General features: G+C 55.5%; 1 protein-coding gene across 5 annotated transcripts in view; it reads right to left on the reverse strand.

Moving 5' to 3' along the window:
* Nucleotides 1-638: 638 nt before the first annotated feature.
* The window catches only part of MTA3 (metastasis associated 1 family member 3), a 73,214-nt gene continuing 52,623 nt past the window's right edge, over nucleotides 639-21,229 (reverse strand). For 2 of the 5 annotated variants that reach the window (XM_029072265.2, XM_029072266.2), the window contains 9 exons: nucleotides 12,851-13,039; nucleotides 12,244-12,318; nucleotides 11,993-12,051; nucleotides 11,254-11,378; nucleotides 10,041-10,192; nucleotides 9,058-9,280; nucleotides 6,954-7,046; nucleotides 6,512-6,688; nucleotides 639-4,104 (listed from right to left, as the gene is read on the reverse strand). In XM_029072265.2, the coding sequence (XP_028928098.1) occupies nucleotides 4,079-4,104; nucleotides 6,512-6,688; nucleotides 6,954-7,046; nucleotides 9,058-9,280; nucleotides 10,041-10,192; nucleotides 11,254-11,378; nucleotides 11,993-12,051; nucleotides 12,244-12,318; nucleotides 12,851-13,039 (1,119 nt within the window). In that variant the 3' untranslated portion in view covers nucleotides 639-4,078. The remainder of the gene's footprint in view (nucleotides 4,105-6,511; nucleotides 6,689-6,953; nucleotides 7,047-9,057; nucleotides 9,281-10,040; nucleotides 10,193-11,253; nucleotides 11,379-11,992; nucleotides 12,052-12,243; nucleotides 12,319-12,850; nucleotides 13,040-21,229) is intronic. The other 3 variants (XM_029072263.2, XM_029072262.2, XM_029072264.1) reach the window with 3 other exon arrangements.

Raw genomic sequence — 21,229 nt, forward strand, 5'->3', positions numbered from 1 at the left:
TCAGGAGTTTCTGCTTAATACAGAGAGATGGGCCTCAACTGGACATTCTGGAGGACTGGGGAAACGCACACAGAACACCACTCTAAGGAAATGATTCCAGCAGCAGAGTGGAGCGTGGTTTGGAGAATGGAGAGGCTGGAGGCAGAGAAGTTAGCAGAGAGGCTGATGCAAGTGGGCATAATGAAAGTTTGGACTGGGGGTGATCGTTGGGGTGGAATGGATTCTGGGGTGTAGTTCAGAGCTGTGATCCCCAGGTCATACTGGGCCATTGTGATGAGTGTGGGATCAGGTATGGTCACCTGTGAGTTGACCGAGCTAGAAGCAGCGTGGCTCAGTGGAAAGAGCACGGGCTTTGGAGTCAGAGGTCATGGGTTCGAATCCCGGCTCGGCCACTTGTCAACTGTGTGACTTTGGGCAAGTCACTTAACTTCTCGGTGCCTCAGTTACCTCATCTGTAAAATGGGGATTAAGACTGTGAGCCCCACGTGGGACAATCTGATTCCCCTGTGTCTACCCCAGCGCTTAGAACAGTGCTCGGCACATAGTAAGCGCTTAACAAATACCAACATTTATTTTTTATTTAGAAACTCTGCGATCTGAGGACCCGCCTCCCCCCCCACCCCGTGCTCATCGCCATGCTCCCTCCCACCCTTACCAGCCCAGTTCCCTCTTCTAAAAACTTCTTTGAGCTTCACAGAACCAGAAATGGAACTGGACAACATCCTCTCTTCCCCCATCTCAATCCCTGTCCCAATCAGCACTGGTCCAGCTGCTGCCTTTGTTCTCTCAGGAAGGGACAGAGCCACTCCGTCCCACCTTCCCTGCCCATGGGGGGCCTGAACCAAGGTCATGGAACACACACACACACTCCTCCTCCAAAGAAATCTGCCCACCCCCCTAAAGAGCATGGGCTAAAGCCCAAGTCAGGGATCAAGTCTGTGTCATCCCTTCCCCCCACCCAGTGCCCTGTGAAGTCTTCTCCTGAAGCAGGGGCCACTGGCTACAAAGCAGCAGAAAAGATTGCCAAGGAAAACAAAGAAAGACTTCCAAGGGCGTGAACCCTAGGGCAGGTAGCACAGGGATGTGGTGGAATCATCCCTCGGGAGAGTTGTGAGGCCACCCCCCAGCAAATTGTGAGGCTTGCCTTTCTTGCTGGATATATAGGTGTGTGTGTGGCTCTGTGTGTGTGTATTGGGATGGGGAATTGTTCATCTGCTTGGAGACAGGGGCCTGGACTGAATGACCTTCTAGGGAAGTATAAAAACTTGGGACAGAGTCCTGGGAATTTTCCTCAACCCCCCAGGGGTCACTGCTGATCACCAGAGAACCCACTCCTTACCCGGCCCTGAGCTGGGAGATTTGGGGTCATTAAGGGATAAAGCCCCACCTCCCTACCCCCGAAAACACACACTCACTCATCAGCTGGTGGGGCTGGGTTGGACCCTTCTACAGAGGATCAGATGAACGGACAGATACAGGGGCAGAGAGAGATGGGGGTTGCAGAGACAAGGATCGAAATAGAGACAGGGAGGCACAGAGAAAGACAGAGACACAGAGATAGAAACAGTGGCAAAGATAGAGCCAGATAGAGCTCTCTCTTTGCCACAGTCCCAAGCTCCCAATACAGTGCACTACATCAAGTGGGTGCTCAGTAAATGCTACTACCACTAGTAGTACGGCGACTCGTGGAGAGTAACAGAGGAGCAGAGATGGACAGAGAGAAAGACAAAGAAGCAGGGTTCCATGGTCTGTGGCCAGCTATCATCTCCCATCAAACAGCCCCCCATCATTCCTTATCTGCCCACAGAAAGTCCGTGAGGGAGGTGAGATCATATTGGGCAATGCAGGTAGGGGGACTCTGGGCCCAGTCAGGGGAATTCGAGGACAGGACCAGGGGTGGCGCTGGGCTGGTGGCGGTCAGGCCGGGGCCAGTACTGTAGGGTCATTGGCAGCGGGTGGTCACACAGAAAATTGCCCTTCAGTCCTGAATGAGTCCAGCTCTGGCCAGGGGCATGGCCCCTGTGGAAGCTAAGTCCCAGTGTCAGCAGCCTCCACTTGGCTCTGTCCCCCTTCCCCCACTCCCCAGTAGTCCCGGCCCCTTGGAGACCCCAGAACCAAAGGAATCTGGGCCAGGCTTGGAAGAAATCAAGCTGCTGATAAGTAGGAAGCTTCATAAAAACTGGAAATTCAGGGAGTGACCCCAGTGTGGCCCATTCCTGGCTCATGCTCTGGCAGAAGGGGTGGCAAGGGCATGCACATGGGGAGAGGCTGAACGTCCACCCTCTGGGCAGCGACACACTCAGCAAATCTCTGCGGCACCAGATGAAGGGGCCAAACACTCTGGCAGAGTTGGGGTCCAAAGCAGAAACATCAAAGACATTTTTGTTCACAGAGAATACCGGCTGGTTCTACGGGGGTTGGACAGCTCTGAGGATGGGCGTCTGGGCTGGGTCACTGGGTGTTGGGGGGGGATGTTGTGGGCATGGGGGTCAGGGATAGAGGAGCATGCTGAAGGCCCATGCTGGGTCACTAGGGGAGAGTTAGGGGTGGAGAGGGGAAGAGTTGGAGGTACTGGATGGTCCGTGCTGGATCACTGGGGGAGAGTCAGGGGTGGAGAAGAGTCAGCGGGTGTTGGATGATCCATGTGGGGTCACATGGGGAAAGTCAAGGAAGGAGAAGAGTCAGGGGTGTTGGTCTGTCTCTGCTGAATCAGTGGAGGAGAGTCAGGGATGGAGACGGAAATCCGGTGTATTGAACCATCCATCTCTACTACCCAAGAGGATGGGTGTCCAGGAGGGCACAGCACCCGGATTTTCCTAGCATCCTGTTGTGCTGTTGGAGATGGATCCCGGGTTGGGGGCACCGTGGGGCTGAGCCAGGGTAGGGACCATCATGCAGAGGCCGGTAGATGTGGGGAGCCACACTGACCCTCAGGGACAGAACAGACTCTGCCCATCCTCCAGCAACAACCTGCGTGACTCTAATGGTACGTGTGGGAGTGGAGAGGGAGAAAACAAGGCAATGGAAGAACAGGGTCTCAGGGCTGGGTGGTGGGGCGGGGAGGTGGGACTGTCAGTGACAGCTGGGGGTAGGGCCGGGCTTGGCCTGAGGCCCTTTGGAGCCTGGGAGCTGAGTGGCCAGTTCAGGGAGGAGGAACCCCCAGAGCCGGGGTGGGGGGAGACGGGCACTGGACCAGCAAACCTTGCACTGGTGACCATTAACCTGGACTCTCCCTCCTCCAGCCTCCACTACTCCAGTCTGGGACATCCACCCAACCTGCAGATACCCCAAGGACTCTCTAAATTCTCCTCGACCCTTTTCTCCCTTCTTTCTCCTCTCCCCCATTAAGCCCGAAGCACCAGGCTGTGGGGATTGAGGGTAGAGCTGGGCCTAGGGCAGCTGCAGTGTGAATGCAGTGACAGCAGCGTGACCGAAGAGATTCAGCAATAGCAGGGCGGAATAGGTGCAGTGACTGCAGTGTGTGAGGGCAGTAACAGCAGTGGGCCGAGCGATGCAGCAGCGGCAGGGCGACTGTGCGGATGCAGTGATTGAATGCAGCAACAGCAGGGCAGCTGTGCAGATGTAGTGGAGCCCAGAGGCTGCAATGGTGCCCGGACTGGAGTGGCCACATTGGCTCCACGGGGCAGAGGCGTGGGACCAGGACTGACAATCTCTTTCTCCCGTCACTGTAGAAACCGTGGGAAAATCCACTCTAAAAGAGGCCCAGCTGCCGGCCCCCGGCTCGCCCCAGCTGGGGCCAGGCCCCATGGACTCACGGACCGCCCGCTTCGCAGGCACAGAGCCCAGGGCCCCGGGGGAGAATCTCGGCCAGGGGTCCGTGGGTGGAGACAAGTCCCGCCTGGCAGGCACGGGAGACGAGTGTGTGGGGAACGAGGTGCAGGTGGGTCCTGCAGATGCAGTGCTGGTGCCGCTTCCGGCTGGGCTGGAATTCCCACGCCGGCAGCCTGGGCCCCGATGCAGCCCCTCCTCCAGGCGGGCCGGGCACCCCCGCGAGGGCAGGTCAGGGCTGGGCAGGGCGGGGCCGGGGGCGTCTCGCCTTGCGCAGGTGGACGGCGGCTCAGTCGGAGACGCAGCATGTGAGATCTGCAAAGGAGAAGCGCAGTCAGGGGCGAGAGGACTGGACAGGAGGCTGGGCCGGGCTGGGGCCACGCCGGCAAGGGCGATGGCCGCTGGGACAGAACCTGGTCCTGGCTAAGGAAGAGTGGAGCTCCCTGGTGGTGTGAGGCTCTCTGCTCGGAGTCCAGGACATTGTTAGTGGCGAGCTGGTCATGGAAAGGTTTGGCTTTAGGTTCCAGGTTGCTCCTCTCCCTCCTTCACCCCAACCAACCAGCAGCCAATGCTGAGCAGTGCTCCTGTGACTTGTTAAAAGGCCACCTACTCCTCCCTATAGGGGGCTGAAACCCAGCTCTGGGGGCGGGAGAGGGGAGTGGGGCCCACTAGGATGTGGGCATGCAAAAAACTGGAACTGGGCCGGTTCCCGGCCACCAGCCTCCAAACACTCCCCAAACCCCTCACTATGCCCCATCTTCGCCCGGGTCAGCCCTCCAGCCCATCCAGCTCAGGACTCTTGTCTCCAATAGCCGCATCAGGGCACTTGCAGGAAATGTGAATTGGCTGCCTTCTTGGATACCCATCTGGTTGGGGATGGATCAGCTATTACTCCTGACTCTCCCCCCATGAGCCAGAATGGACCACCCAACACCCCTGACTCTCCCTTAGTGACCTAGCACAGACTATTCAACACCTCAACTCCCCTTCTCCATCCCTGACTCTCCCCCAGTGACCCAGCGTGAACCATACAACACCTCTGACTCTCCTCCAGTGACCCAGCATAGAAATTCCCAGCTTAAGAGCACCACTGCACCACCTAGAAGATACAACAAGGGCTATCAGGACTTCTAGTCCAGCTCTGTCCCTGGCGTGCTGTGTGACTTGGGCAAGTCACTTAGCCTCTCTGGGCCACAGTTTTCTCTGTAAAATGGGATACTTGCTTCCCCCTTGTTAAACTGTGAGCCCTGTTTGGGGCGAGGACTGTGTTCGATCTGATTATCCTGTGTTCATCATAGAGAAAGTTCTGAATAGATACTGTAAAAATAATTATATTCATTCATTCAATCGTATTTATTGAGCACTGTGTGCAGAGCACTGTACTAAGCACTTGGAATGTACAATTCGGCAACAATTATACTGATTAACAAAGAGATCCTAGCAGGAGGACTCAGTAAATGGGATGGTCAAGGTGACGATAGGAGCCGGAAAGGCTAGACCAGACAAGGGAAGTAACAGAACCAGGGCAGAGACTTTGATATTCTCCCTGGGACTGGCTGACTAAAGCCCATTGGCAAGTGAGCTGAGGGCAAGGTTGGCTGTTTTCCTCCATCATCATCAATAATATTTACTGAGAGCCTACTGTGGGCCAAGCACTGTACTGAGTACTTGAGAAAGAACAACAGAGATAGATGACACGATCCCTGTCCTCAAGGCTGCTTATAGTCTAGCATCCTATTTTTCCAAAAAGATCCCCTGGAAAGGTTATAGGAGGGATTTAGAAATGCCACGTTGAGGACCCGGGTAAAATGGGGGTCCCAAACAGACACACCAGACAACCAAGCAGGAGTCCTGCATGGCTAACTGGAAGGGTAAAAGAGATCACCAGGTGGGGAAGGTTGCCTGCAGAACCAAACGAGAAGGGCAAGAAAGTCCAGAGAGAGGGACAGGTCAGGGGCAAGAGGGAATCAACCTGGAGCTTTGTACAAGGAAGGTCCAAGTCAGTAACCAAAGATTACAGGTTCCTCCCACCCTGTCCCAAGTAGGAAGCCTACGGCGAAAGCAGTGGGACCACTGACGATAGTGGGGGGGATAGAGGGAGGAGGCAGTGGAAAGATGGGCAATGAATTCTTCAGTTGTCAATCATATTTATTGAGCGCTTACTCTGTGCAGAACACTATACTAAGCGCTTGGGAGAGTACAATATAACATTATAACAGACACATTCCCTGCCCACAATGAGCTTACAGTCTAGAAGGGGAGACAGACATTAATAGAAATAAATTACAGATATGGACATAAGTGCTGTGGGACTGGGTGAGGGTGACGAATAAAGGAAGCAAGTCAGGGCAACATAGAAGGGATTGGGAGAAGAGGAAAGGAAGGCTTAGTCAGGGAAGGCTTCTGACTTGTGAAGATGTGACTTAACTGAGAACTTCCGAGTACATCTGGAATGACCCCAAATCTGGGATTTTGGACCTGGTCACCCCGCCCAGCCTACCGGCCTACTCCCTCTGGTCCATCCCAGGCCTCATTCCAGGCTGACTTTCTCCCCCAGGCTTGACAATGGATGTTGGCAGAACCAGGAGACATCCCTGCTCCTGTTCCAATACCCTCTCCCTCAGCTAGGTCCCTGGCCCTCCAGGCCGCTGTGTCTACCCTCACCGTACTCGCCAACCCCCACCCCACCGTGACCCTCCATCCGCTGAGCCCACCCACGCACCTCCGAGCCCACGGTGATGGCTGAAACTCCTCTTGCCCCGGAGACTGAGGGCCGCGTGGCTGGGGGCCGGGAGCATCCGCTTGGTGGCCGGGCTGTGCAGGGGCGTGGAGGGGTGGGGTGCGGAGGGGTGGGGTGCGGAGGGGCGGGGCCCGGGGACTCTCCTGGTGGGATGGATCTCTGGAGACAAGTATGACATTTCAGGGATCCAGGATGGGGAACAGAGTCGCTGGGGGTTGCCCAGCTCCACCCAGGATGAGGTGGAAGCTGGGAGCTGCTCCCAGGAAGGGGCCCCAGGCTATTGGGATGGCATAGCACTTTTCACACTTTCTCAGAGCATTCGTCACAGCTATGGTCACCGACCTCCCTGCCCCCCCACTCCCGCCCCCATTCCCACCCCCTGCCACAGCTGGAATGGAGAGGGAGGAGGAGCCCTTACTCTCACCTAAGTAGCCCACGATACACGACAGAGTCTTCCGAGGAATCCTCGTCTTCAGGGGACTCCTAGAGGCTTCTGTGTCCGGGTGTCTGTCTGCATCTGAGGTCAGAGAAGAAGCAGCTTGTCAGTCTCCATTTGCACTATGGGGACCCTTTTATCTGGTGGATCAAAGCCCCGAGACCTCCAGCCAAGGGTATAGTGGGAGGAGGTGGCAAACATCTGATTCCCTTCCCCTCTTCAAAACCCTACTTAAAACTCACCTCCTCCAAGAGGCCTTCCCAGATTGAGCTCCTCTTCTCCCTCTACTCCCTCTACCAACCCCCCTTCACCTCTCCGCAGCTTAACCCTCTTTTCTCCCCATTTCCCTCTGCTCCTCCCCCTCTCCCTTCCCATCCCCTCAGCACTGTACTCGTCCGCTCAACTGTATATATTTCCATTACCCTATTTATTTTGTTAATGAAATGTACATCGCCTCGATTCTATTTAGTTGCCATTGTTTTTACGAGATGTTCTTCCCCTTGACTCTATTTATGACCATTGTTCTCGTCTGTCCGTCTCCCCCGATTAGACCGTAAGCCCGTCAAATGGCAGGGACTGTATCTGTTGCCGACTTGTTCATTCCAACCGCTTAGTACAGTGCTCTGCACGTAGTAAGCGCTCAGTAAATACTATTGAATGAATGAATGAATGGAATCTGCCCCCTGTCCCCACCTTCCCCCTTTGCCTTCTGCTCTGGCCTTCTGCCCCCTTTCCCTGCCCCCTATCTCCCCAGCCCCTCCCTCTGCCCCCTGCCTCCAATGCAGAGCCAGCTTGGGGCAGTGGCAGCTCTGCATGGGGAGGGAGGGTTACTGGTACAGAGCGGTCACCATGGCACAATGTGCCCCAAATGGCTGTCTACATCCCTCTGGTTCCCTCTCACCAGTGGCTGTCTGCCACCTTTGAGTCGGGGGCAATCCTGACTGTCTAGTGGTTTGGTGACCAACAAAGCAGAAGGAAAGACCCTCCTGAGCCTCGGCTGCTGGCGACCTCATGCTGATCCTTCCAGTCCAGGATTTCCCAATGGGGACCTTCACTGGTACTGCCAGGCCAAGCCCCAGCGGGCACTCTCTGTGACTGACAGGCCAGACGCCAGGGGCCACTCTTTGTCGTTGGCTCCGATACCAGACCGGGCCATCCTTCCAGAGGACAACCAACCCCAGCCAGACCACACAAAGGTCCAGGGGCAGGTGGTGCATCTGGCTCACCCCAGCAGAAACCTGCTCCAAAAAGATCCTGGTGAGCCTTGGGCCTGGGTATCCAGATGCCCAAGGGGTTGCCTGGTAGGAAACCGGCAGCTGGGCCAGTTCCCAACAGGACACGCTGGGAGGCAGAGACAAACAGCTCTGAGGGGATTTGAAAACTGTCCCTGTCAGGACCTGTGTTCCCCCTGCCTCCCAGGTCCGCTTGGGGAACGCCTTCCCTGGCTACGGCGAAGCGGCCGGGGGTCCAGTCTCCCCGGGGATGACTCGGCCAGGACAGCGAGGGCCATTCTGGGCGGTCCCAAGATGATGAAAAGAAGCTCAGGACGATGGTTTCCACATCGCCCGACATCCACTCCGTGGCTCTCCTCACTTCCAGGCTGAGGTCGGTGTCTACACTTACCCGAAAAGGCTAATCCCACTGAAGAAGGAAAATGGAACTGCCAGGCAAGAGAGGTCCAGATTCCTCCAGATTACTCACGCCAGGAGCACGCAACTGCAACCGCCGCAGCCCACCGCTGCAACCGCCGCGGCCGCAACCGTTGCGACCGCAGGCGCCGCAGGCACGGACACGGGAATGTCTATGAGTGGATGAGAGAGAGCGGATGGACACTGACACGGACATGGAGATGGCCCCGGGGCAGCCGATGGGACACATGCGAAGGCGGGCGCCCGCCCACCTCGGGCCCACATGGACAAAGACATGAGGTGCGAAATAAAATAAAAAATAAACCGAATGACGGCGAGTTGACAAGAAACCGTGTTTATTGCAAAACAAACCAATGAGCAGGCGGCGGGCGGGAGGATGACGGAGAGCGGCGGCCGCCCCTCCCCCCAAGGACCCCGCAGCTAAGAATGGAAAAATGTCTTACACTCCGCCCTGACGGCCGCACAGTTGAGGGGCACGAACGGGCGCCGGGCCGCCCTCCGCAGCTGCAGCGCGCCCCTGCACACCTGTCGCGCCAGCTTGGTCAAGCATGTCGTGTGGAGGAAGAAGGCCTGGCGCGTCTTCACGGCCGAACGTGGGCTGCCCGTGTTGCGCACCGGTGTTCCCTGAGTGGCGTGGCGGGACATGTGACCTCGGACACGGGAATCCTGCAAATCACAGATCTTAACCCCTCACCCACTTCTGGGACTGAAAGCTCATTGTGGGCAGTGAACACGCCTGCTTAATTCTGCTGTATTGTGCTCTCCCAAGCACATAGTGCAGGGCAGATAGTAAACACTCAATAAATACCACTGACTGGTTGAGAGGAGCGTGGGCATGGGTGCTGGGAGGTGGTGGGCAAAGAGCAAAGGTGGGCACAGAATGATGGGCAGGGGCAGCACTGCTGGGGATAATGGCGGCGATAGCCAAGGTGAACGGTGGGCAGGCCACCAGCACGGAGCCCAGTGAGCAACCCAGGCTCACAATTGTTGGGCCAAACCCAAAGTTCTCTCCTTTGGGATCTGTCCAACAAGGAACTGGGGGACAAACTGAGCCAGACCAGGGGATGGCCCATGAAAAGAGGGATTTTTCTTGAGGTCCCAGAACTAACACCAAGGGTGACGCAAGGCTGTCTGGGAAAGAACGCTACCGAGGGGTTTTCCTTGGACCAATCCTGCTGCAGGGCAGGAGTGGGGCCCTGACGGGCCTGAGCCAGGCCCCTGTGCCCCCAAGCACCTGCAAAAGGGTGGGCATTGGGCATTTCCACCACTTAACAGGCCCGCCCGGGCTCCCCCTCCTTCCTTCATGCCCTGGCCAGACAGCTGAGCAGGGCAGGGGAGGGCAGAGGAGAGCAGGGCAGGATGGCTGAGATGCCGGTGCCCCCTGCCCCCATGCCCATTTCTCCCTGGGCCAGGAATTCACACCTACCTCCGTGGTGGGGTTGGGGGACAGTCTCTCTTCCTCAGTCTGTGTGGGCATTTTCAGGCCTCCGTACTTTTTCCAGTAAAGCCAACATGTCGCACACAGTCTACACTGCATGTTTGGTGGCCCCCAGGAATACCACTGGTGGGACTGCGTAGCTGCAGACGGGAAAACAGGGTCATGGCATGCTCCACTCGGCCTCCCCCGTCCCCATTCCTGGCTCCTGCCCCAGCCTCCTCCGGTCAGTAAGCTGAGAGTCTCTGGGTCTCTGCAGCCTGAGGAGCCTGTGCCAGTCTCTGGATGACTCCTTCCCACACAGCTCACAGCCAGGAAACACACACAAAACTGACAGTGAGAGCTGAAGGTTCAAAAATGTCATGCCAATCCCATCCTGTAGAAATCATGTCTCAGGGAGAAATCAGTGACCTCAAGCTGCAGGGATGAAAGGCTCTGGCCTCCACAAGTTCACTGAGTCTCCAGGATCCCAACCCCTTCCTGTGGTGGCGTCCCCTCCCTCCCCCCTGCGCTGCTCACCCCCTGACACTCCTGGGGTGGATGATGGGAAGACATCATCATCTTTATCAAAGTAATCACGGTGGGATTTGTTAAGCGCTTACTAGTGGACTAAGCCCTGGGGTAGACACATGATCATAATAATATCAATAACAATTATGGCATTTGTTAAGCGCTTACTATGTGACAGGCACTGTACTAAGCACTGGGGTGGATACAAACAAATCGGGTTGGAGACAGCCCCTGTCCCACATAGGGTTTGCAGTTTTAATCCCCATTTTACAGATGAGGTAACTGAGACCCAGAGAAGTGAAGTGATTTGCCCAAGGTCACACAGCAGGCAAGTGGCAGAGCCGGGACTAGAACTCAGGTCTTCTGGCTCCCAGCCCTGGGCTCTATCCACTAGGCCATGCTGCTTCTTGTGTACGGTGGTGGGGCACTCAGCTCAAACCAGAACCAGCTCACTCTCTGCACCAACCCTCCCTGGTCTTGGGCAAAGCTTGCTTTTGGGACCCTCCCTTCCCCTCGGCAAAAGCTCGGTGGCAACCCTGGACCGGACTTTGTGCCTCCATGTGCTTCTGGAGCAGCGCAGTGGCCCGTGGGTGGCCGCCGTAGTCTCGGGGCCCCAGGGTGGGTCCCTTACCCCGCTGGGGACCTCCTCATAGGGCTGGTGTGTCCACCCACGATGAGTGGGAGTGATACTCACTGTAGCAGCTCTCACAGGCCCGGCCGGCCAGAGGGTTCTGGGGTGGTCCAGGGGGTCCGGCTGCCCCGTTCACGGAGCCCGGTTTTGTGCTGCCGCTGGCGATCTGATTGGGGTTGGGTTTGTTGCTTTGAAGGAAATGTAAAGTGAGGTCTAAAAACTGGGGTCCCGAGACGGGAGCCAAAAACAAGGAAAGCCCCCGCTTTGGTCCATCTGGAGATCCCTCCTCTGCCCTAGAGGCAGGGACGGGCAGACAGGCAGGCACGGGGTAGCCAGGCTGTCACACTGGGGGCCGGTTGTATCAGGCCTTCCTATGGGCTTGAGCTGCTGCAGCCAAAGCCATCACCAGCCGGGAGCACCCTTTCTGTGCTGGGCGGCGGGAGGGCATGCTTGGACAATGAAGACTGCCTGGACCGCAGATGCCCACCGGTCAGTTGCTTGGCATGAAGATGGTTGAGAATGCTGTAATGACCTGAAAATACCTCCCCTTCTGCCCTCTGTGGGGGAGCGCCTGGTCTGGCCCCACCCCCTTCCCATCCATTTCCCAGCAGGAAAAGGTCATGCACAGTGTGGTTGAGTGGCTTGCTTCCAGGCAGGCGGCCAGCAAGGTCCTGGCCTTGTGGCTTGTGGTCCCATTAGCCTGCAGTCCCATGGTTCCCGCAGCCTGGTCCCCTGGCCGGCACGGACCCCCTCCCCTTGCACCCCATCCAGAAGTAGGCAGCCCAAAGCGGTTGGCACTTACTAGGATGGGATGTACACCTGTTTCAGCTTGCTTTCTGCTTCAGCTGCCTTCAGGCGTTTCTGAGGAGAAGGGCACACAAAACGTTGCACATTCAGCTCCCTTTAATCCGCCCCAACCCCTGTTATCACTTCCCGGGACGGGGACAACCGGAGACCCAGGGATGAAGCAGAATGGAGTGGGGCGGGTCCGTGGGGTCGAGCAGCCTCTCCTCCAGCGAGGGGGCCGCGCTCCCTGTGATGGCAGGGAATCACCTGCTGCACATATCTGTCTGTCGTCTTCCACATGTAGTAGTACTCAATGATGCTCGTCAGAGACTTCCACGGGAGCTGCAAGACATTGGGTACGTGCCTGGCTTTCTGATCATCCAGAGCAGGCGGGAATGAGGCAGCTCCACTCTCAGATAGAGGTCCCCAGGAAGTTACTCCGTGCAGGGCGCTGGACTGGACTCTCTGCTGCGTGCAGAGAGCTGGATCGGGCGCCTTGCCGTGTGAAGAGCACTGGACAGGGCACCCACCGTGTGCAGAGCCCTGGCCCGAGTGCCCACTGAGGGCAGAGCACTGGAAAGGGCGCCCACTGTGTGCAGAGCACTGGACCATGCGCCTACTGTGTGCAGAGCACCATCCCGCTGTTGGAGATGATGACAATGCTGGAGTCGCAGCGAAACCCCCACCCATCACCCAACAACCCTCTAGAGCCTGACCCTCCCAGCTGGGTGCTAGACTGGAGCTCTTTAGGCTTCATCCCCTCTAAACCTCCAGGACGAGGATGTCTCTGCTCAGGCTCCCAGGGCAAGGAGATCACCAGTCCAGGGAGGACCTCGGGAGCAGCGGGAGGAAAGTCGGGCCTTTCCCCACTTACGAAATCCTGCCGGATGTCATTGAAGTCTTTGCCATATTTCTCCAAAGCCTCTTCAAACAGGCTGGCCTCCGAGGCAGACCACTCCTCCATCTCGTCTCGACAGAGGACAGGCCCCCCGAGGGGCACCAGCACCCCCAGAGCACTGCTCAGGTCACAACTGTGCCGGAACAGCGTGTCCATGGCGTGGAACTGGTGGGGACACAGAGAGATACCCGGCAGCCAGATCAGCTTCCCTGAACCCACCTTGCCCATCCCCCTCCACCCCAGGGTCATGTTCTTCCTCACCCACAACAGTCAGGTACACCAGTCAAGAACACAGGGATTCGAGTGACCACCGGAGCATGGCCTCCAAGGACTCCACCTTGCTCAATTGCTAATAAGATGCTTTGCAGCAGGAAGCTCTCCCCCTCTAGACTGTGAGCTCCTTGTCTGCCAACTCTGTTATACTGGCCTCTCCAAGCACTTAATACTGTCTCTGCACAAATATTTTTGTTTTTAGTGTTTAAGGGCTTACTAAGGTCCAGGAATTGTATTAAGTGCTGAAATAGATATGAGTCAGGTTGGACACAATCCATGTCCCACATGGTGCTCACAGCTTTAATCCTCATTTTACAGATGAGATAACTGAGGCATACAGAAGTTAAGTGTCGACCATCCCCTCCTCCTCCATACCTTATCTCACCTTGGCTTCACGGACTCCGTCCTCTCCTGGTTCTCCTCTTACCTCTCTGGCCGATCATTCTCGGTCTCCTACGCTGGAGCCTCCTCCCCCTCCCATCCTTTAACTGTTGGAGTTCCTCAAGGGTCAGTTCTTGGCCCTCTTCTGTTCTCCATTTACACTCACTCCCTCGGTGAACTCATCCGCTCTCACGGCTTTGACTACCATCTCTACGCAGATGACACGCAGATCTACATCTCCGCCCCTGTTCTCTCCCCCTCCCTTCAGGCTCGCATCTCCTCCTGCCTCCGGGACGTCTCCACCTGGATGTCGGCCCGCCACCTAAAACTCAACATGAGCAAGACTGAGCTCCTCATCTTCCCTCCCAAACCCGGTCCGCTCCCAGACTTCTCCATCACCGTGGATGGCACGACCATCCTTCCCATCCCGCAGGCCCGCAATCTCGGTGTCATCCTTGACTCGTCCCTCTCCTTCACCCCACACATCCTATCCGTTACCAAGACCTGCCGGTTTCACCTCTACAATATCGCCAAGATCCGCCCTTTCCTCTCCACCCAAACGGCTACCTTATTATTACGGGCTCTCGTTATATCCTGGCTAGACTACTGTGTCAGCCTTCTCTCTGACCTCCCTTCCTCCTCTCTCGCCCCGCTCCGGTCTATTCTTCACTCCGCTGCCCGGCTCATCTTCCTGTAGAAACGATCTGGGCATGTCACTCCCCTTCTTAAACAACTCCAGTGGTTGCCTATCGACCTCCGCTCCAAACAAAAACTCCTCACTCTAGGCTTCGAGGCTCTCCATCACCTTGCCCCTTCCTACCTCTCCTCCCTTCTCTCTTTCTACCGCCCACCCCGCACGCTCCGCTCCTCCGCCGCCCACCTCCTCGCCGTCCCTCGGTCTCGCCTATCCCGCCGTCGACCCCTGGGTCACGTCCTCCCGCGGTCCTGGAACACCCTCCCTCCTCACCTCCGCCAAACTGATTCTCTTTCCCTCTTCAAAACCTTACTTAAAAATCACCTCCTCCAAGAGGCGTTCCCAGACTGAGCTCCTCTTCCCCCTCTACTCCCTCTGCCATCCCCCCTTTACGTCTCCGCAGCTAAAGCCTCATTTTCCCCTTTTCCCTTTGCTCCTCCACCTCTCCCTTCCCATCCCCACAGCACTGTACTTGTCCGCTCAACTGTATATATTTTCGTTACCCTATTTATTTTGTTAATGAATTGTACATCGCCTTGATTCTATTTAGTTGCCATTGTTTTTACGAGATGTTCTTCCCCTTGACTCTATTTATTGCCATTGTTCTTGTCTGTCCGTCTCCCCCGATTAGACTGTAAGCCTGTCAAACGGCAGGGACTGTCTCTATCTGTTGCCGACTTGTTCATCCCAAGCGCTTAGTACAGTGCTCTGCACATAGTAAGCGCTCAATAAATACTATTGAATGAATGAATGAAGTGACTTGTCCAAGGTCACAAGCAGACACCTGATTCAATAAACAGCACTCATGATGATGACGAAGCGTGCCCTATAGTGTCCAAGTGAATAAATCCCCAGGACTTTATAATAAAAATAATAATAACGATTGTGGTATTTGTTAAGCGCGTATTATGTGTCAAGCACTGTCCTAAGCACTGGGATAGATACAAGTTAATCAGGTTGGACACAGTCCCTGTTCCACATGGGGCTCGCGGTCTTAATCTCCATTTTACAGATGAGATACAGATGAGACACAGAGACGTGAAGTGACTTGCTCAAGGTCACACAGCAGACAAGTGGCGGAACAAGGATTAGAACCCAGGTCCTTTTGACTCTTATGCCCATGCTCTATCCACTAGGCCATATTGCTTCCCATCACGTTCACACCTGACTACAGAAGCAATGGCTGAGGAAGTCATTTGACCACTCCAACTGACCTTCCCTTTCACTCAAGGACAGAGAAAAAAGACTCAGTTTTATCAGCCAGTAGTAGTTTTTGAGGTGGGTGGGCTCTGAGGGACAGGGAGGCAGAGGAGCCTATGGGAAGAAATGGGACGCTGGGAGGCAGGAGACTTTGGTCCTGCCACCGGCCTGCTGGGTGACTCTTAATGTCTCTGTGCCTCCGATTCCCATATGTAAAACAGACAGAAGGGAAGCGGCTCTGTCTCTTAGAATGGGAGGTGGGTCGCTAGTTCCTGGAAATCACAGTACCTCGCCACCTTGAGCCCTGACAGAGGCCCCAGAGCCGGGGTTTCCTGGAGGGCGAGTGGAATGGGCAGGAGCCTTGCGGAGGGTCCCTGGCCAGGCTGCTTCAGCTTCGCCCGCCCATGTCTCCTGCTCCTCCGGAACCACAACGTGCTGGGCCAGACCAGACCGGATCGGATTTCCTGCCGCCATTTCTCCCAGGCCTCAGCTGGACTGCAGCACTGTCTGAGACTGCACACCTCACTGTGTCCTTGAAATGTCTCCTCTGCCCTCCTTGATTTGGGTCTACCTCTTCCAGCTCACCAAACCACAGCTGGTGTTGTTGGCTGTCTTGCTGTGTTTCATTCCCTGCACAGCAGGGGCAGGATAATGCTGCCGCCATGGTGGGCAGGGGAGAAGGGAGCCGGGGGGCGGGGGGAGAGAGGTGTCGCCTTGTTTCCCTGCCTCATTCGTTACTTGTGCTCCTGACGCTCCCAGCATTTAGTCTCACATCCCCCCACTTCCCGCTGTTGTTTGCTCATCAAACCAAGCCTCTTTCCAAATGGTTAGAGGCTCTGCACTCTGCCCCAAGAACGTGATCTCAATCTTGGTCTTAACCGGATGTTGTTGTCGGCTCTGGAGATTAACTAGGCTGGCCTGCAGCGGAGAAAAAACTCCAGGCCCAGTTTGAAGTCAGCAGAAGTCTTTCTGACATCTAGCCTATGCAGCCGAATGACGCTGACCCTTGCCCACCTGGTGGAATGACCCCAGAAGAGTTCAGAGAGTGACCGATGAGCCTGGGGTTGTGGATCGAAGGTCAGATTAAAGCTAAATGGAGATAGGGTACAGTGAGGCAGAACCTGCAGAAAGGAGGCAGGAATTCTGCACAGTCCTGTCCTAGGGGCCTGATTGGGTGCAGAGCACTTAAGATAGACAGACTACGGGTCTGGGAGTGAGATGAACCTCAGCAGCGTGGCTCAGTGGAAAGAGCTCGGGCTTTGGAGTCAGAGGTTGTGAGTTCGAATCCCAGATCTGTCACTTGTCAGCTGTGTGACTGTGGGCGAGTCACTTCACTTCTCTGTGCCTCAGTTACCTCATCTGTAAAATGGGGATTAAGACTGTGAGCCTCACGTGGGACAACCTGATTCCCCTGTGTCTACCCCAGCGCTTAGAACAGTGCTTGGCACATAGTAAGCGCTTAACAAATACCAACATTATTGAGAAGCAGCGTGGCTCAGTGGAAAGAGCCCGGGCTTGGGAGTCAGAGGTCGTGGGTTCTAATCCCGCTCTGCCACTTGTCAGCTGTGTGACTGTGGGCAAGTCACTTCACTTCTCTGGGCCTCAGTTCCCTCATCTGTAAAATGGGGATTAACTGTGAGCCCCACGTGGGACAACCTGATCACCTTGTATCCCCCAGCGCTTAGAACAGTGCTCTGCACCTAGTAAGCGCTTAACAAATACCAATATTATTATTATTCTAATCCCGGCTCTGTCACTTGTCTGCCGTGTGACCTTGGACAAGTCACTTCACTTCTCTGGGTCTCAGTTCCCTCATCTGGAAAATGGGGACAGGGACTGTGTCCAACCTGATTTGCTTAGTATGGTGCTAAGTATGGTGGCTGGCACAAAGTAGGTGCTTAACAAATACCACCACCAGGGCACTCTACTGTTTGCAGACCACAGTACTGAGCACTGAACTGGACAGTTGAGACTCTATAGAGAAGCCTACCCTCGAGAAGCTTACAATCTAATGGCAGAGACCCCAACGGACATGAATTGTTAAAATCCGGCATCACCTAGGCAGAGACAGAGGTGACTGTCAACGAGCACTGGCAGAGCCCGGCTGCCCTTCGGTGGCCGCAGCCCTCACAGAAAACCACGGCTGAGGCCCGCTCCCCAGAGGATGACCCAGAGAACACGGTCACGGTGGAAAAGAGAATGAGCAGACCCCAGCTGCCCTTAAAACCAGGCACCAGATGACCTCAGCCTTCCCATAGGCACCTGACCTTCTCTCCGGCGACTGCCGCCCTCAGCCCCCAGAGGATTTTGTGTTTCCCTTTTTTAAAAATCGTATTTGTTCAGCCCTTACTACTTGCCAGGCACTTTTCTAAGTGCTGAGGTAGATACAAATTAATCAGGTCAGACACAGTCCCCGTCCCACATGGGGCTGACAGGCTTAATTCCCATTTTACAGATGAAGTAACTGAGGCCCAGAGAAGTGAAGTGACTTATTCAAGGTCACAGAGCAAGCAAGTGGTAGAGCCGAGACTAGAGTCCAGGTCCTTCAGACCTCCAGGCCTATGCTCTATTCACTAGGCCATACTGCTTCTCCCCACCCCCCACCCAACCGAAACAGGTCCTCCGGACAGCGGGCTCTGGTCTCTTAGGTCCTGTCCACAGCAAACCTCCAAGACCCAAGCTTGGTCTCCTTCGCGGGCGCCTCCTCCCCCTCCCATCCTTTAACTGTCGGATTTCCTCAAGGGTCAGTTCTTGGCCCTCTTCTGTTCTCCATTTACACTCACTCCCTCGGTGAACTCATTCGCTCTCACGGCTTTGACTACCATCTCTACGCAGATGACACGCAGATCTACATCTCCGCCCCTGTCCTCTCCCTTCAGGCTCGCATCTCCTCCTGCCTCAGGGATGTCTCCACCTGGATGTCGGCCCGCCACCTAAAACTCAACATGAGCAAGACTGAGCTCCTCATCTTCCCTCCCAAGCCCGGTCCGCTCCCAGACTTCCCTATCACCGTGGATGGCACGACCATCCTTCCCGTCTCTCGGGCCTGCGATCTCGGTGTCATCTTTGACTCGTCTCTCTCGTTCACCCCACACATCCTATCCGTTACCGAGACCTGTCGGTTTCACCTTTACAATATCGCCAAGATCCACCCTTTCCTCTCCACCCAAACGGCTACCTTACTGCTACAGGCTCTTGTTATGTCCCGGCTAGCCTACTGTGTCAGCCTTCTCTCTGATCTCCCTTCCTCCTCTCTCGCCCCACTCCAGTCTGTTCTTCACTCCGCTGCCCAGCTCATCTTCCTGCAGAAACGTTCTGGGCATGTCACTCCCCTTCTTAAACAACTCCAGTGGTTGCCTATCAACATCTGCTCCAAACAAAAACTCCTCACTCTAGGCTTCAAGGCTCTACATCACCTTGCCCCTTCCTACCTCTCCTCCCTTCTCTCTTTCTACCGCCCACCCCGCACGCTCCGCTCCTCTGCCGTCCACCTCCTCACCGTCCCTCGGTCTCGCCCATCCCGCCGTCGACCCCCCGGGCCACGTCCTCCCGTGGTCCTGGAACGCCCTCCCTCCTCACCTCCACCAAACTGATTCTCTTCCCCTCTTCAAAACCCTACTTAAAACTCACCTCCTCCAAGAGGCCTTCCCAGACTGAACTCCTCTTCTCCCTCTACTCCCTCTACCACTCCCCCTTCACCTCTCCGCAGATTAACCCTCTTTTCCCCCCATTTCCCTCTGCTCCTCCCCCTCTCCCTTCCCATCCCCTCAGCACTGTACTCGTCTGCTCAACTGTATATATTTTCATTACCCTATTTATTTTGTTAATGAAATGTACATCGCCTCGATTCTATTTAGTCGCCATTGTTTTTACGAGATGTTCTTCCCCTTGACTCTATTTATTGCCATCGTTCTCGTCTGTCCGTCTCCCCCGATTAGACCGTAAGCCCGTCAAACGGCAGGGACCGTCTCTATCTGTTGCCGACTTGTTCATTCCAAGCGCTTAGTACAGTGCTCTGCACATAGTAAGCGCTCAATAAATACTATTGAATGAATGAATGAAAAGCTGTTCCTCGCTGACACACCAGTCCCTCCTCCAGGGTCTGTGCTACGAAGGACTTCCCTGCGAGTCCTTCACAAGGACATCAGGGGACGCTGGCTCCCAGCTGAACTCCACGGATCGACATTGCTTTAGCGCCCCGGCGTGGGGGAAGCCTGGGGATCGTGATAATGTTGTCTTGTTTTTGTTTCGTTCTGTTTTACTCTGCCCTCCGCCTCCCCCAATTAGACTGTGAGCCCGTCATTGGGCAGGGATTGTCTCTATCTGTTGCTGAATTGCACATTCCAGGCGCTTAGTACAGTGCTCTGCACATAGTATGCGCTCAATAAATACTATTGAATGAATGAATGAGCCAGTCGGCGAAGGCGCTGCCGCCACGAGGGGGCACTCTTCCACACTCGCAGATCCAGCAGTCCCTCCTCTGGGAAAGGATGACACCAACAGCCCCACCACCAGGAGGCGCCAGCGCTATTCCACATCCAGCCTCAGTTTCCTCGCCACCCTCCACCCCGGGATCTTCAGCCATTCCCACAGCAGGGGCAGCTGAAGTGCTATTTAACAAAGTCCAATTACCTCCAGGAGAAGGGAAATCACTAACCTATCTAATCCATACTCATTATAACTCAGCAAAAGAAAAAATTCATAACATGTTCTGCTATGCCACAAGAATTCATGACTTCTTCCGCCCCCACCGGCCTCCGCTGATGCATTCTGAGATTTACATGACGCTGCAACAACACTCCCCGGGCCCCCGAGGCCGACTGCCTGCGGGGGAAGCCTGCGTCAGGCCACTCCGGTTTCTCCTGGGGCATCTGCCTGCCTGTCTGCTGCTGGCAGACCCCACCCCAAGCAGAGTCCACCCCGCTTGGGATACTATGACAGCGTTGGTGCCCAATGTCGGGGGCCCCTCCTCCCCAGCTCTAGCAGTAAGGCACGTGCTGAGCTATTTTCTCAGGGGTGAAGGGGCATCCTCAGCCAACCACACTCCTGCTCACTCTGCACCGGAACAGCAAGGGGAGCTACGGATGGCAAAATTCCCCTCTGGGATGGGCGTGGCCAAATTATTTCAGGTACATTTGTCTCGCAGCGCAACAGATGAAAATTTTAAAACCAGCATTAGCTGAAAATTCTCCTGATACCTGGGCACTGAGTGTATAGAACACTGGAAAACCTGGTCTGAGCACCTCCTACCTCTCTTACCAAGCTGGCACTTCTGTGAGAATCCAGCTAATGTTAAACCCTGGCGCAACCCTGGGCTGGGCAGAGGGCGGTCCAGGTATCTCCTGAACCAGAGTGCATGTGCACTGCTTTGTTCTCTAGGTGGTCTGGGGAAGCCCAGCTAGATCTGAACCCCAGGCACCCCAAAAGATGGTCAACATAATAATAATAATGTTAGTATTTGTTAAGCACTTACTATGTGTCAAACACTGTTCTAAGCGGGGGGGTAGATACAAGGAAATGAGGTTGTCCCACGTGGGGCTCACAGTCTTCACCCCCATTTTACAGATGATGTAACTGAGGCACAGAGAAGTTAAGTGACTTGCCCAAGGTCACACAGCTCACAAGTGGCGGAGGCGGGATTAGAATCCATGACCTCTGACTCCTAAATCTGTGCTCTTTCCACTAGGCCACGCTGCTTCTTAACATGCGACTGCATATGTGACTGGCTACATGTGACCGCCCTCCCTGAGGATTCCAGGTGTGATGGTGACTACGGAGATGAGAGGTGAGCTCAGACCCAGGGAGAG

Source organism: Ornithorhynchus anatinus, chromosome 9 (genome assembly GCF_004115215.2).
Source record: "Ornithorhynchus anatinus isolate Pmale09 chromosome 9, mOrnAna1.pri.v4, whole genome shotgun sequence".
In the NCBI taxonomy this organism is placed as follows: domain Eukaryota; kingdom Metazoa; phylum Chordata; class Mammalia; order Monotremata; family Ornithorhynchidae; genus Ornithorhynchus; species Ornithorhynchus anatinus.